The following is a 16,885-nucleotide window of genomic DNA, read 5'->3' as shown; positions in this document are numbered from 1 at the left end:
GTTTAAAATTTGAAGTTTTCATTGACATCTTCTAATCTTTGATATTATTGGGAGGTGGGAAGGAATGGAGGGCTGATTTAATTTTTCAGGACTTGCTACTCAAAAGGTGACTAATATATTGTTAGAAATGTGTTGTCTTTTATAGTTGTGAAGGATTTTCAAGAGTATGTGGAACCTGAGGAAGGCTATCAAGGCTCACCACAAAGGAGAGGACCTCTAGCTTCAGCACAAGATGGTGAAAATGTTATCTTGCCACTTGGAGACAACATGCTCACACATAACCTTGGAATCCCTGTCTTGGTAGTTTGCACAAAGGTGAGCACAGCTAAATTCAAGTCTTTCTTACTTTTAAAGTTCTCCAGTGAAAACACTCCCTCACAGTGGGTCCATTTTAATTTGGGACTTTGTATATGAGTAGATGAATTACTGTATAGTAGAAAAAGTTTTGAGATAGAGCCAGGACTAATGACTAGAAGCTACAGAAAAATAATTTTCAGTTTAATATGACAAAGAACATCTTAACAATTAGAGCTCTGACAACTTAGAATGGATTACTTCAAGGCTGGTGAGTCCATTGTCCCAGAAAGTATGTAAATGATGGTTGGGTAGACATTTTGGAGGGATGGATTACAGAAATAGGAGGGGTTAGACTAAATTAAGTAGAAGTTCTGTGCTTCTTTGATTTGGCTTTAGGACCTCAATTTGCTACTGACTAGCCCCGAAACTTTAGTAAACCAGCCAACTTTTCTGAGTTTTAGTCTTCATCTTTAATGCTGGCCTTCCCACTCTCACAGTAGAATTGTTAGAACAAACAAGAGGATTTGTTTGAAAGCCTTTGTAAAATGCTACCCATATATACATATATAGTGTGCTATAACTACTACTTCTTAAGTTGATGTCAGTAATGGAATAGAGTTCAGGAATATTCTCACTTATACTTAGACTCATTCAATTATAGTCCACCTGCGAGCGCGCGCGCACGCACGCGCGCACACACACACACACACACAGATATATATATATACATATCCCCATACCTCATTCTGTTCTATTTGCAAGCCTGCTTCACATATTGCAGATGCTTGAGCAATGGTTGTTGTTTTCATTTAGTGAATTAAACTAATGGCCTTGGACACTGGGTTAGGGATTCAAAGATTAAAGAATGAAATTCTTCCCGTAAGAAGCTTATATTCTGTCATGGGACACAACATTTGCACAAATAAGTATGTACAAAATAAATAGAAGGTGATTTTAAGAGTGGAAGAAAGAGCACAAGGAACTGGAGGAAACAGGAAAGACTTCATTCAGATAGAAGCTGATATTGGAGCTGCCTCTTGAAAGAAACAGGGAATTCTAAGATGTGGAATTGGGAGAGAGCATTCAGGAGATGGAGGTTGTTCAGTGCAAAGGCACAGAGATGAGATGCCATGTCCTGTGTGGGAGACTGTCTGGTTCTGCTAAACTATCAAGTGCAGAAAAAGAGTGCTTTGTATGTGTGTGTGTATAAATAAAAATAAAGGCTTTGAAGGTCTTTTGAGACCAGGATATAAAGGACTTTTGATGCTAAATAGAGGAATGTTTATGTGATCTTAGAGTTAATAAGTAGCCACTGGAGTTTGAGTGGAGAAGTGATATGGTTAGACCTATTCTCAAGGATGAAGACTCTGAAAGTTGTGTGAGGAATGGAATGCAGAGGAAAGAAACTTGAAGCAAGGAGACCAAGTCAGGAGGCTATTGGAATAGTCCAGGTGCACTAGTGGCCTGATAAAGGGTGTTGCCATATGAATAGAGAACAGGTTAGTTGCAAAAGATGTGAAGGTAAAAATGACAGGATTTGGTTGTGGCTCTGTGAAGAGAGAAAGAGCAGGATTCCAGGTTGACTGAGATAGTGAAGCTTCAGGACTGGAAGAATAGATAGTGAGGCCTTTAACAGAAATAAGAGAAATTTGGTAAAATGTAGAGTTTTATGGAAAAGATAATGAGTGAAAATTCTTTGAGTTTGAGGTCCTTATGGGGCATCCAGTTTGACATGTCTAATCAGCAGTTAATTATATGGGCTTGGAGTTTAGGAGAGAGTCTGAACCTAGATAATGATCATAGGAGTTGATGAGGTCAATAGTAAAAAATATATATAGAGAGGAGGGGGGATCAGGACTGAGCCTAGGGAGATAGCTATAGTTAGGGGCCACTTCAGGAGAGGGTGAGGAATAGTTAAGTGGGTAGGAAAAGACCCAGAGGAGAAGAGAAAATATGCAGTAGGTTAGAGTTGCCTAAAATGTCTCATGCCACTGCACAGAAGTCAGGACTCATGAGGACATGGTACAGGTATTTGGATTCAACAATTAGGGGTTAATTGGTAATTTTGGAGAGAGAGTGGTTTCATTTGAGTATTGAGATTGGGAGTTAGATTGCAAAGGACTTAAAAATGATTGAAAGGAAGAAGAGGCAGATAAATGGAGGCAAATTTAGTGATGTGGTCAGAATGTTGGAGGATAAAATCAATTGATTCTTTGGCTTCAGAAGTTCTTTGCTATCTGTGCATATTTTAGTTTTGTTTAAGTAGTAGAAAGAGCCATGGTGGGTCAGGAGGCTTATAGTCAAGACATAGCCTTCACTACTTAATTTGTGTGTAATCATGTACAATTCAGTTTGCCTTTTTAATTCTCAGCTTCCCCATCTGTAAAATGGAGTTAATAATATTTGCTCCAGGGACAGTTAGGAAGCTCAGTAGATTGAGAGCCAGGCCCAGAGATGAGAGATCCTGGGTTCAAATTTAACCTCAGATGCTTCCTAGCTTTGTGACCTCAGACAAGTCATTTAATCCCCATTGCCTAGCCCTTACTACTCTTCTTCCTTTGGAACCAATACACAGTATTGATTCTAAAGGGTTTTAGAAAAATAATTTGCGCCATGGAATGTCACAGGACTTTTTTGTGAATAAAATATTTTATAAATCTTAAAGTGCTTAAAAATGTGAGCCATTAATATTAGTAATAATAAGACAAAGTATTATTTTAAGTTTTCACTTTATCTTTGCAGCTTAGAAAACAGGCCATTTATAGACTCAGAATCCCAATTTAATTTGACACAGGTGGATGTGTAACAGTTAAAATTTAGGGGAGACTATGGCAGGTAGAAATTAGTTTCTCTCTGCAAGGAGTATTATATTTTTTAGAGGTTTATTAAGGATTAAAGAAAATACAGGATAAGGAAAACGTGCCTAGGCCAGAGGCCTAGACAAGACCTCACCTACATTATGGAAAGAGCCACATCTGCTCCAAAACGGAAGTCCAAAAAGAGAGAGGCCTCAAAAGCCTTTGCAATCAGCTTAAGTACCTTCTCGATCTCGCCCACCTTAAAATTCCGTGAGATTACAAAGCATTTTGGGGAAGTGGAGCAAGGACTTGTGGGGATTGAAGTCCAGAGTTCAAATCTCAATTTTACAGATGGGAACCTCAGTCTGAGCCCTGTTAAAATTATGTATCATATTTTACAGTACCTTTAGTGTTTGGGATCTTTGCTTGGGGTATTCTGTTTTACTGTTGGGCAGCTCTGTTATTAGGTGTCTATATAATTTTAATCCTAGCATGAGTTGATTTTAAGTATTGAAAACTGTTCTTGTTTCTTTGAATACAGTATTTTATGCTACTTGCTTGATTTACTTATTATGAGTCCTGGCAGACTTCATTTTATTCTACAGATATTTTCCTTAAAAAATCATTTGAAGGGAGCAGCTGGGTGGCTTAGTGGATTAAGAGCCAGGCCTAGAGACAGGAGGTCCTAGGTTCAAATCTGGCCTAAGACACTTCCCAACTGTGTGACCCTGGGCAAGTCACTTAACCCCCATTGCCTAGTCCTTACCACTCTTCTGCCTTGGAGCCAATACACAGTATTGACTCCAAGACTGAAGGTAAAGGTTTAAAAAAAATCATTTGAAAATTAAATTCTATTTTAAATGTTTTAAATTCACCCTGGTAATTCCCCTTTAGAGAATCTATTTCAAATGAAGAATACTTTTGTAATATGAAGTCCCACCTTAATTTAGCAGCAGGCTTTACACATAGTAGTGTTGGGTATACAAAGACAAATAAACAAAGTTGCTACTGTCAAATGACATTCTACTAGGAGGAAACAATTTGTGCGCATGTAAATAAATGCAAAATATATCCAAAGTAAATACAAGGCAGATGGGTTTTTTCCATTGTTGGTGGTGGTGTGGGAGTTTTTTTGTTGTTTTTGTTTTTGTTTGTTTGTTTTTTGTGGTGGAGGGAAGCTAATAAGATGGGAGAGTGGTTGGGAGGTGGGGGTAGGGAATATAAGAATACTGTCAAGAAACATAACAGGTGTTATTCTAAAAGTAATATTAGAGCAATAAAGTATAGGACCCCACTTTTAGGGTAAATAGGATAATGATGATGAATAGTAGATAGAAATCAGAACTATTCAACTCTTATTTTGCTTTGTTTTTGTTTTGTTTTTTTACTTTGCCAGGGTAGATAATCTTTAGAAATGACTGAATGAAAGAATGGTCATTAGGGATTGAAACACAAGAAAAGTAGGGAATTAGTAAACACCAAACTGCCTTTGGATAGCATAAATCAGTGAGCCAGGACAAACTACCTCTAGGGTAGTCAGTATGATTGCTGAGATATGGAGAGAGAAGTGAAGCTGGATTGAAGAAGGGCAAAAAGGGGAAGAGACTAGCCTTTAAACTATTGATTTCGGTTTCTAGCAAAATTCTAGAACATGCTGTTAAAGTAGTGATATGTGAAAATCCTTAAAGATTCAACTTCACAAGTATTAGAGGTAGTAAACTGGCCAAATAAAAATGCCTCTGAAAAAGACTTAGTAGGTAAGTGTGACCCATAAGCTCAATACAGAGGAGAATTTGATATGGCATTCAGAAAAGGTAATACAATCTTGAACTGCATTAAGGCCCTCCAAATCACTGAGTCTTTGAGAATCCTAGGTCAAGATCATACCATAATGGTGTGCAATTAGAATTTGCTCCCCAGAACTCTCTTTCCCAGCTTCCCATTTTCCCTCTCACATTACATTCTTAACAGTTTGAAGATAAAGTTGTGAATGTAGCTACTCCCTTGCTCTCTCTGCTCCCGGGAAGGAGGTTGTGTAGGTTGGGTGAATTTTAGCCTGGTAGAATTTTATTCATGTGGTCATACTTACGTTTTGTTCTTCTATTTCTTCTACTTCAAGTGATTACTAATAAATCTTATAAAACATAATACTTATAGAGTTATTGCTATTAATTTAAATCTTACAATGGAGATAGTAGAGAAAGATTTTAATGAAAGACTTTTGGAAATAATACTAATTAAATACATTTTTAGATAATGCTTCTTGTGTAAAATGTGATGAAAATTTCAGTGTTCAAAAAATAGTTTGATGGGGTAGGAGCTGGAATATGATCTTTAAAAGTATAAAAAGTACATTTTCCTTCCTTGCTAATAGCAGAAATTGAAAAATTCTATAAAAATCAATCCTATGGGACAGCTAGATAGCACAGTGGATAGAGTGCCAGGCCTGGATTTTGGAGGACCTGGATTCAAATATGGCCCCAGACTTCTGACTTCTAACTGTGTGACCTTGGGCACTTAACCATGATGGCATAGTCCTGACTGGTCTTCTGTTTTAGAATCAATACTAAAAAACAAAACAAGAACCAAAAAAACCCTCAAATAGTACTGAATTTAAAGAAAGGATCAGAAGGAACTAGACAGAAAGGGAAATGGTGAAATGGCAAAAATAATTTGCTGTCAACAATTGTAACTTTGATGTGTACCTTTGAGATTTTTTTTTTAACCCTTACCTTCCATATTAGAATCAATACTATATATTGGTTCCAAGGCAGAAGAATAGTAAAGACTAGGCAATGGGGGTTAAGTGACTTGTCCAGGGCCACACAACTGGGAAGTGTCTTGAGGCCAGATTTGAACCCAGGATATCTTATCTCTTGGCCTGGCTCTCAATCCACTGAGCCACCTCACTGCCTCTGAGAATATATTTTTACTTTAATTTGGTTAAATTGTATGGTCTTGAATTTGTAATTTTTAAAGTTGTAAAAGACATTTAAAAATAAAATATACAGACATATACATATGTATACACACACATACACACTAAATAACCTGTGCCTGTGTGGGTAGGTAGTTTTGTTTTTTTAACCCCATTTTTTTAATCCCACATAATTGGGATTATGTGACTTTCCCAGAATCACACAGTGAGGCAGTATCTGAGGTCAAATTTGAATCCAGGGCCTCTTGTCTCTAGGCCTGGCTCTATCCATTGGCCACCTAGAGCTACCAAGCTGCCCGAATACTTTGTTCTTTTAAGGCTCTCAAAATCAGTAAGCTCAACTTTTTCCTTTAAAAATGTTTATTTTTCTTTTTTTCCAGATTATATGTTGATAAAATTTTCAGTAATTATTTTCTGACATATTGGGCTCCATGTTCTCTCCCTCCTCACTCTTCACCCTTCCCCAAGATGGCAGCTGATGTGGTATGGGATGTACATATGTTATCATACAATACATATTTCTATGTTAATCATTTTGTGAAAAAGCTCAGCTTTTTTCAAGAGGTTGGATTTAGTTATAGAATCTTTGACTTCCTAAAGATAGCATTTGTGATTCAGTGGTTAAAGAGGAAAAAAATACACCATTAATCCAGTTCTTTCATTGTGCCAGTTCACTTAATTATGAGATTATAGGATCACATATTTAGCTGTGAGGGACTTTAGAAATCATCTAGCTCAACCTCCTCTTTGAATATAGTTTGGTTCTTTGTGGATAGCAAGCTTTTTAGTAATGTACATTTTTTTTTTATCAGCAGCTAGTAGATAATGTGACAAGGAAATAGAACTTGAAATGGAGTATTCTGATGAATAATTAGTAAGTAATAATTAATCTAATGAATATTAGTAAGAATCATCTTTTGACCTAGTTCTCAGAGTATGGTCCAAGAAGTCATCCTAAGGGGTCTCTGAGACTTAGAAAGACCATGAGGTCAAAACTTTTTTTTTTATTTAACTAATTTCAAAGCTTTTTTTTTATAATAATACTGAGGTTTTCATTTTTAATATGATGAAAATAAATTTATAACCTACATAAACAAGGATTTGGGGGCCGAGGTCCTCAATAACTTAAAAGGGATCCTGAAACCACAAAGCTTGAGAGCTGCTATTCTAACCCTTTGCCTTCATTTTTTTTTTTAGTGTGATGCAGTGAGTGTCCTAGAAAAGGAACATGACTATCGAGAAGAGCACTTTGATTTCATCCAGTCGCATGTCCGTAAATTCTGCTTACAATGTATCCTCACTTAAGGCGGTGTCATTTGTTTTTGTTTTCCAAGATGGCCCTTTAGAATTGCACAACTTAAAATAGCATAAGGTTAAATATTTTTGTTGTATAATTTGCAAAACAGATGCTGATCATCATTGAGAGACAGAATTTCCTTCTCAGGAATTTCATATAAAAAACAAATCCCCAAAGCTAAATATAGCACAAAGGATATAACTTTGCTGAGCCTCAGTTTTTTCCATTAATAAAATGGGAATAAAAATACCTGTACTCCCTATGTGGGGAGCAGGAGCTCTTGGTAAACTGTTTGACACATTAGAAATGTGAAATACTATGACCATCTTCAGGGTATTGAGAAAGAGGAATTCAGAGTCTTCTCTTAAAGAATAGGCTTTCTTTTCCAATTCTGAGTCATTTGAAGACATTCTGTTCTTCCTTGTGGTAAGCTGGGCCTTTTAATGTTACACTGGGTGATCTGACATATCAGTGGGAAATAAGGAGGTAACAGTTCTGTCAAATGTAAGTGTCTTTTAAAACTCAGATTTGTCAGGCTTAATGTTAAGTCTAAATAATCAGTAGATGTGGATTTGTAATCAAAAATTGGATTTGCGTACAGCTTCAACATTTCATCCTTTTATGGCCAAATCCTTTCACCTCAGCTCTTCCTCTCTCAGAAAATCAGGCTCTAACTACCAGACAGCTTCCTTACATAGACTTAGGCCTTCTTGAATAGCTTAACATATATGAGGAAGATGTAAACAAAATACATGAATAATTTATTTTACAGATATTTGAAAACTTGTGCATGCTCATTGGATTCATCCTGTCTGTAGGGACATACCAGATATGTTTGTGCTATTTTCCTGTTCATAAATTTTATGAGATTTAAAAATTAGGAAAATGGGCAGAAAAATCAACAACCAGATTCTAGCCAAAAGAACAAATGATTTCTTTGTCAAAAAGTTTTCTTAAAGATTGTACTTACTATAGTTTTGTACCACAAGTCCAATTTAAAATATTGCATTAGTAATTTAATTAAGGATGGTCTAGTGGACTAGGAATAGTTTTATGTAAGTGAAATATTTACATTATTTCCAGAGGTAGTGAATTTGAGCTAATATACTGTTAAGGAATTAAGGAATGTCTTTGACAATAAAAACAAAGGGGAAGGAATTTATAGTCTACCTATCTATATAGTGTAGCATTTATTTATATAATTGTATGTAGCATATGTGCAACATTTTATATATTAGAAATTTAACATATGCAACTTAATATGGTGTAGTATATCACATATATACATGTATACGTATATTATACATATAGTATAATACACAATGGGGAAATAACTATACACATATTCAAAGGAGGAATAACTACTGAATTCTTGAAGGTTCTACTATTGGAGCCCCAGCTTTTGAATAGGCACTACCAAACTGAAAGTGTATGTAGTCCTTTTAATGGAATATCATCTGAGGACCAGTCTAATGAACTAAATACCAAGAGGCTGCTCACCATAAGGTTAGCCTGACAGCTAGGTCAAGAATTTTAAGGCCATTATAATTCACAAAGACTTTATTAAGTTGGAAAAGGTGTTGCATTCTGGCATCATGAATAAAATAATCATACAGGCAAAATCGCGGATCCTTGGAATATTGAAGTGGATATGAATATTTTTTTCATTAGAAATGTGACCTTCCAGAATTTAAACTTGGAGTTCTGAGTGAGAAGATTCTTGATGTTTGGGCAAACAAAGGGATATAGTTAAGAACATTGATTTGGGATCCTAAATACTTGAATTTAAGTTACAGCTCCTCCATGAATGACTGACTTATTCTAGACCTTAATTTTCTCATATTAAAAAAAAGGTTGAGCTAGATGATCTTATAGTTTCAGCTTTAATGTTTTATGATGATTCTGTAACCATTTTTGCTTTTCTGGTGTTTCAAAAGTTCCAATGTTTGTCTCACTGAGTGTATCTGGATCAATACTATTAGGCCTGTTTCTGTTTGGACAGATTTTGATTGTGCATGCTTGATTTAAACATTTATACTGACCCTAGCTTTCCTTAAGCAAATTGAATAGATGGAGCTGCCTTGATTTATACATCAGTTAAGGAAGAAAAGAACCTTGATTTGTTGTACAAGTATATTGTACATAAAACATATGGTTTTCACTTCACTACACCTGCCTTAGTGGTGGAAAAGGATGCAGTTTTTATGTAAGTTCTCTTAAAGATGTTGTTTTTTCTTTACCATTTAAATGTAGTGTTTTCCCAAGTGGTATGTTTTTCTACTTATCTTTAGCTTACCTTCTGTTAGGCTACACAGAGACAATATAGCATAATGGACAGAGTCCTAAACCAGCAGGCAAAAGACCTGGATTCTTTTTCTTGTTAACCAACTATATGGAGCCAGTCCCTTCATTCTATCAGCTTCCCTCTCTCTCTTGCTTTCCCCATGGAAATCATCCTTATGATTCACTCTGCTGCCCACCTATGTTATTAAAAATGATAGGTAGAGGGGGCAGCTTGGTTATCTCAGTGATTGAGAGGTAGGCTGAGAGATGGGAGGTCCTAGTAGGCTGAGAGATGGGAGGTTCAAATATGGCCTCAGATACTTCCTAGCTGTGTGACCCTGGGCAAGTCATTTAATCCCCATTTCCTAGCCCTTACCATTCTTCTGCCTTACCAATATATAGTATTGATTCTAAGATGGAATGTAAAGGTTTAAAAAAAAAAGATAGCAAAGCAAACCATCAGTACAACCAGTTAAATTTGGTTTGCAACTAGTTACATTTATTTAAATAAATTAACTTCAATTTACAAGATGTTTTCAATCACCTCCTTAGTTTTCTTCAAGATATTTTGTTCTTTTGTTCCCATTCACTTTTTTCTTTTGGGGTCATAATTAGCCTGTTCTGGTTTGTTTTTTTGTTTTGTGGTATTTCATAAGAATCTTTCCTTGTTTCTTTATTTTTCCTATTTTATCTATCTTAATTCAATAAGCATTTAATTATATTTACTTACCATAGTTTATCTAATTATTCCTCTGTTGTACATTTAAGTAGCTTCCAGTTTTTTACAATTAAAAATTATAATGCTTTGAAAATTTTTGGAAAGATATGCCATTTTTTTGTTTTTATTCCCAAAATATATTTTGGGAATAAATAATTCCAAAATATGTTCCCAACAGTGGAATTTTAGGGTCAAGTAACAATGATAATTTTTGTCACTTTACTGGCTACTAACAGATTACTGTTCCCCTCCCAAATTCTGCCAATTTACAGTTTAACCAATACTAAATTACTTTTTCTCTACAACCTTTTACCACTGAGCTTTTTTGCTCTTAATTAACTTTACTAATTGGGTGTATATGGTGACATCCATTAGTTTTTATTTTCATCACTTATTATTAGAAGAGTTAAATATTTTTCCAAAGAATTGTTAACATTTCATAGTCCTTTTTTTGAAAATTGTTTAGATCCTTTGACTGTTTAATCCTTATAGACTGGGAGTCTCCCATTTAAAATTTAACACTATCTTATATATTTTAGATGTCAGGTTTTTATCTTTATGTTTATCACAAATAAATTTTACCCTGCTCTTTTTCTTTTGTTATTTTTGCACAATTTTTATGTAATCAAATGTCTCCCCCCAGTAATTCCTTCTCTTTGTTTAATAATGATTGATTGAGATAAATAACATTCTTTATTTTTTGTTTGTCATCCACCTGGAATTCGTTGAAGTTTATGTGAAGTTTATTACATATTTATGTGACTAAATCTATTCCTCTACAAAGTACTCACCAGCTTTCCCAAGTGCCCTTGTTTATAATGATGTGTTAAGGATCTAAGATTCCATCTGTGTAACAACTCCATCTATTGACATGTCAAAACCTCTGTCTAGCTTGGAATCTTAGAGAGTTGTTTTAGGCTCCTGTGCATAGCACAGCCACAGGTGGGATGTGAACTCAGATCTGATACACCCTATTGCCTTGTTGACAATACAGCAATACATTTTTTAATGATTTAAAACCCAGTGCCGCATATGCAAGCCTCTTTCAACATCAGAAGAAATTAGCAACGTGGTGACACAGCGTGGTACAGTGGAAAAGACTTGAGGTTCAGAATCAGAGGACCTGTGTTTTGAATATGACTCTACTGCTTACTTGTTTGACTTTAGACACATTAGACTCAGGTTCTTCATTTCTAAAAAAGAAGAGGTTGGACTTATTGGCCTCACATGACCTTCCTAGCTCTAAATTTATAATCCTCTGACAATTAAAAAAAAACAACATAACTTTTCAAAACTTTTCTGTTAAAAGAAAAAAAAGGCCTTTGATAAAAAGTCATCAGTCATTCATAATTTTAAAAAAAGGAAAAGAGGATTTTTTTCCTTTGAATAATAAAAGATAGATTTATTCTAAGTCAGTTGCTGACATAATTTACAATGGAAAAACATTAGAAGCCTTCCAACTAAAAACAAGGGTGCCCGCTTTTACCACTTTTCTTTTGCAATTTTAGAAGCAATAGTAGTTACAGTAAGACAGGAAAAAATATAGGAGTTAACATAAAATAAACTCAAAATATCATTACTTATGTTACATAGTGGCATGTCTAGACAGTTCAGCTATCTCAGCCAGAAAATTCAGACAATAAACAAATTTCACAAGGTCATAAGATATGTCATTAATCCACGAAGGTCATCCCTATTTTTTAAAAAATCTACAAAATATGCAAGAATGAGTTTTACCTAGGTTAGAGATCCATAACTTGTATGAGGATGACTATAAAATGATAACTGAAATAATGTAAGAACTGAATAATTGGAAGAGTTGTTCCCTGCATTGATGAAATCACAGCTATGGCATCTTCCCCCCTCAAAAAAAGTTGTCAATAGGAATAGGTTGTAGTGTGTTTAGCTTCATTTGAATCTCTCCATTACCCTTTGGATAACTTGTGGTTTTAATTTTCTGAGTATTATTTAGACTATTTTTATGCACTTTTTTCCAAGAGCTATCCTTGCCAGATTATTCACTCCTGGTTGATAGGACTCACAAGTATTTCCCCTGGTTCACTGGATCCTTCAGTAGTGCTATGCATGAGTAACTTCATAATGAACACATATTAATTGTGAAAAATAAATAATAATCTGGAAAAATTTGTACCTTGCTTTTGAAGAGAGAGAGAGAGAAGCATTTTTTAAGCACCTACTTGTGCCATGTACTGTGATAAATGAGTTACAAATATCTCATTTGTTCCTCAAAACAACCCTTTTAGGTTATGGAAGCTGTTATTATCCTCATTTTAGAGTTGAGGAAACTGAGGCAAACAGATTAAGTGACTTGCCCAGAGACTGAGGCCAAATTTGAACTCATCCCTCTTCTCTGTCCACTGTACCACCTAGCTGCCTCAAATATTTTAACAGGTTATATTTATTTTCTTGTTCCTTGAAGTCTTTTATCAACAAAAACAAAGATTTGTTAAACTCTTTTATGTACATAGCATTATACCAGGTTCTGGGCCAAAGAAGGTAAATGGTATCCACATTGGTGAACATTCATTTTCAGTCTCCATTTAAATGAATCTAGTTACATTCTAGTATGCACTCTTGGGTTGGTTTTTGAAATTGTAGTCCAGAAAAGGTAGGCATAAAAATCCCTTTAGTTCCACAACAGAGGTAAATGATTAAGTGCATTTGTTTCCTTTAAATTGCCCTGATCATCACAGGACAAATGAAAGCCTAAAACAGAGGAATAGGGTGTCTCGTCTAATTTAATAGCATTTCATATGTTTATGGAGTAAGAAAATTGTTTATTAAGCTCACTGTAGGTATAATCTGTCATACTGTTCCCCTTGATCCCATCAGCAAGATATTGGTCAAGACTTATCAAACGTGTTTCTCTTTGTAGAGTCTCTATATCATTATTACTTTAGGACATCATATTTCTCAGTTGTGGAATAATTGAAAGAGGCACTGGCACTAGTCTTAGGACTCAGAAGACCCAAGTCTGCACCCAGCCCTAACACCTTTGAAATACATGACCTGGTAAAAGGCATGTGATCTCAGGATTTAGAGTTGGAACAAATGATATAGATCACCTGGTCCAACTCTCTTCTTGTATCGATGAGTAAATTGAGATGACTAGTGAGTTAATGATTTCCCCAAGATCCCACAGATCCAGTGCCCTTTCCACCAAACCATTCTGCCATCTCAAGAAGAAATCATAGTTTCTTTAAAAGGGCAGCAGTGGTGTTTGTACAACAGTCTTAGAGATTATAAGTAAAGCTCTCCCTAAACTTCCCAAACAAGGAGAGTGATTTCATGTCACTTCCATTAATCTTCATAGGAAATCATACCAGAACAATCAGATCTAATTGCACAATTCTAAAGAGGCTATTTTTGTACTGTTACCTTCAGCACATGTATATGCATTAACTCATATTTCTAAGCTTTCATCATTGAAATGAGGAAGCTTTTATTGTGTCATTTTTTACCTCCTAGAGAGAGAACATTTTCTTTTTTATTGTCATGCAAAACATACTTCCATATTAGCCATTGTTGTAAGAGCAAGCTCATAGATAACCAAAACCCCAAAATAAAACCATAAATTCACTGATGTGAAAGACAGAAAGCTGACTCCAACAATTCTTTCTCTGGAGGTGGGTAGTATTCCCCATCATAAGTCTTTCAGTATTATCCCATATCAGTGCATTACTGAGAGTAGTCAAGTTTTCACAGATGATCATCTGTCCAATATTACTGTTATTATGTACAATGTTCTACCAGTTCTGATTATTTCACTCTGTATCAGTTCCCAGAGGTCTTTCCAGCTTTTTCTGAAATTATCCTACTTATCATTTCTTATAGCCTAATAGTATTCCATTACCAACATGTACCACAATTTGTTTAGCCTTTTCCCAGCTGATGGACTGCCCCATAATTTCCAATTCTTCCCACCACAAAAAAAGCAGATATAAATATTTTTGTACAAGTAGGTCCTTTCCCCTTTTTTATTAACTCTTTGGAATACAGACCCAGTAGTGGTATTACCGGATCAAATGGTACACACAGTTTTATAGCCCTTTGTATATAGTTCCAAATTGCCTTCCAGGATGTTTGGATCAGTTCACAGAGCCACTAATGATGCATTAGTGCCCCAATTTTGCCACATCCCTCCAACATTTACCATTTTACTGCCATAGTGGCCAATCTGATAGATGCGAGGGGTACCTCAGAGTTGTTTTAATTTGCATTGAGAGAACATTTTCTGTGTCGTCACACAAAAAAAAACCTATCTTGTTCATTTTGAGGAGTTTGGAATATTTGAAGGAACTGAGAGTATTTAAACTTAAAAAGAGAAGACTTAGGGTAGATATGATCACTGTAATAGAAAAGAATGATGAGCCTTATTCTCCCAAAGGTAGAGGAGGCATTTTAAGATTGTAGCTTTCAACTTGGTATATTAAAAAAACTGCCTAAAACATTGAATCTGTCTCACAATGGAACAAGTTGCCTTCCAACCCCAAGATTCCATAACTGTTATGTGACCACTTTGGGCTTCAGTTTCATCATTTATAAAAGGCAGAGCCAAGCTTGATCTCCAAGGGCTTTTCATTTCAAATGAAATAATTGTGTGAACTTTATTGTCTGAGCTAGCCCATAAAATGCTGTCCTCTGCGAATGTAAGCTCCTTTTGGTTAGGAACCTGTCTTTCATATGTTTATAGGGACAGGTGCAACATAGTTTTTGTTTTTATATCCTCAGTTCCATTTAAATATTTGTGAAATTGAACTGAAATATACTCTCTCTAGTTCTTAAAAATCTTAAAAATACCAGGTGCTCAATGATTGTTAGGTAACAAGTACTTGTCCTTTGTGCTAGGATCTTATATAATCTCCTCAAACTCATTAATATATTAAAGTATATCCACAAAAAACCAAATCATTCCTTATTTTCCTTTTAGACCTGCTGGTTGGGACAATGAAAAGAAAATAGCTATTTTACATGAAAATTTCACAACAGTAAAACCAGATGATCCATATGAAGACTTCATTGTAAAGCCTCCTGTAAGAAAGGTACTGAAATTTATTTATTTTAAAAGTTTTGCATGGTTCTTTTCAAGGAAATGTTTCAGTAAGGGAAATTATCTACTGATTTTTTGGTTTCTTATACATTGTGATATTATGGAATAAAATAATTGTGATTTATTTTAAAGAGAAATAAATTTAAATGACACACTTCAGTATCAATTATAAAGTACCAATTAGAATTAAAAACTTGGATATATATTTAGTATTTTCACCCATCAGATGTAGCTTCAAGGTCATAATCCTTAGCTATAATTATTTAATATAAAAATGACTATTTAAATTAAAATTAATATTGAAGTCTACTTGACCTCTCACTGTGACAGAGTTTGAATTTATGCTGCAGGATAAATTGGTTTTCTAGTTTTTGGAGCCCCAGAGTTAGCCTCTTCTATGGTAATGTTCACTTTGTAATATAAGGTTTTATCAATATTATACCTATTGGAAGCCCTATTTCTGAAAAGTTTTTTGAATGCTGTATTATTTTTGCAGAAAACATTAAGTTGATTCTTGTCATTAATAATAACTCTAGTTTCATGTAGTGTTACTTAGTGATTTCCTGAGATAGGCAGAAGGAACAGTAAAGGACTGTTTCATATATGGTTCTCTTTCTGTATGTGGAAATGTTGGTTTTTATGTAGTGTTGACTGAATTCAGAATTATAAAAAAATTATAAATGTGATTCTCTGAAATTGCATGAAATTTAAGTGTTCTATCCTGAATGTCTTAAGCCTTTTCAGACTAGCAGCTCTCACAAACTTAATAATAATTGCCATCATTAACATAGCACTTTGAGCTCATTTGAGTGTCACAGCAATATTGAAATGGGTACTACCAGTATTGTCCCCAATTTATAGATGAGGAAGCAAGTTTAGATTGGTCTCTGATCATATAGCTAATAAGTTTTAGAGTTGAAATCTGAAACCAAGTCTTCATGACTCCATTGCTCTCTCTACATTGACCTTTTTTTTTACTGTAATATGATTCTGTTTCATATCTCTTTCCAATATCCTTCAGGCCACTTAATTTGGTAAGCCTACTGAGAGCTTTGGCTCAACCGTTTGTTTCTTTATGTGTAAATTAATTCCTAGATGCATAGTAGGACTAACATTCTCTATTCTTTTTAGAAAATTCTGTGATATCTGACATTTTTATGCCTTATTGACTAAAGTAAGCATGTCATTCCACAGTTGGTCCATGATAAAGAATTGGCAGCAGAAGATGAGCAAGTATTTCTAATGAAGCAGCAGGTAATGGTGCTGAAAGTTCTAAGTCAGTTGGCATTACATTACAAATAGTCACCTTTTGTACCTCTCAACCTCCCTGGGGCATGGAGGTCATGGGTGCTATCTAGTTTTCAGTAAGTATTGCACTTTTAAAGTCCTTCTGTTACAATTAAAATTAAGGTAAACTGAGGCACATAGTTCAGAGAACATTCAGTTTATTGGTAAGGTTAACTGTTACCAATAAAAAGCTCTT

The 16,885-nt window shown here is 34.9% G+C and overlaps 1 protein-coding gene across 1 annotated transcript in view; it reads left to right on the top strand.

Annotated features, from left to right (window-relative positions):
- The window catches only part of DYNC1LI2 (dynein cytoplasmic 1 light intermediate chain 2), a 48,325-nt gene that overhangs the window by 15,284 nt on the left and 16,156 nt on the right, over positions 1-16,885 (top strand). The window contains exons 5-9 of the mRNA XM_001364293.3: positions 146-315; positions 7,231-7,324; positions 9,401-9,536; positions 15,283-15,394; positions 16,597-16,656. Of these exons, the coding sequence (XP_001364330.1) occupies positions 146-315; positions 7,231-7,324; positions 9,401-9,536; positions 15,283-15,394; positions 16,597-16,656 (572 nt within the window). The remainder of the gene's footprint in view (positions 1-145; positions 316-7,230; positions 7,325-9,400; positions 9,537-15,282; positions 15,395-16,596; positions 16,657-16,885) is intronic.

This window comes from Monodelphis domestica, chromosome 1 (assembly GCF_027887165.1).
Source record: "Monodelphis domestica isolate mMonDom1 chromosome 1, mMonDom1.pri, whole genome shotgun sequence".
In the NCBI taxonomy this organism is placed as follows: domain Eukaryota; kingdom Metazoa; phylum Chordata; class Mammalia; order Didelphimorphia; family Didelphidae; genus Monodelphis; species Monodelphis domestica.
The sequence above is the reverse complement of the archived record's forward strand: the minus strand, read 5'-3'. Positions and strand labels throughout refer to the sequence as shown.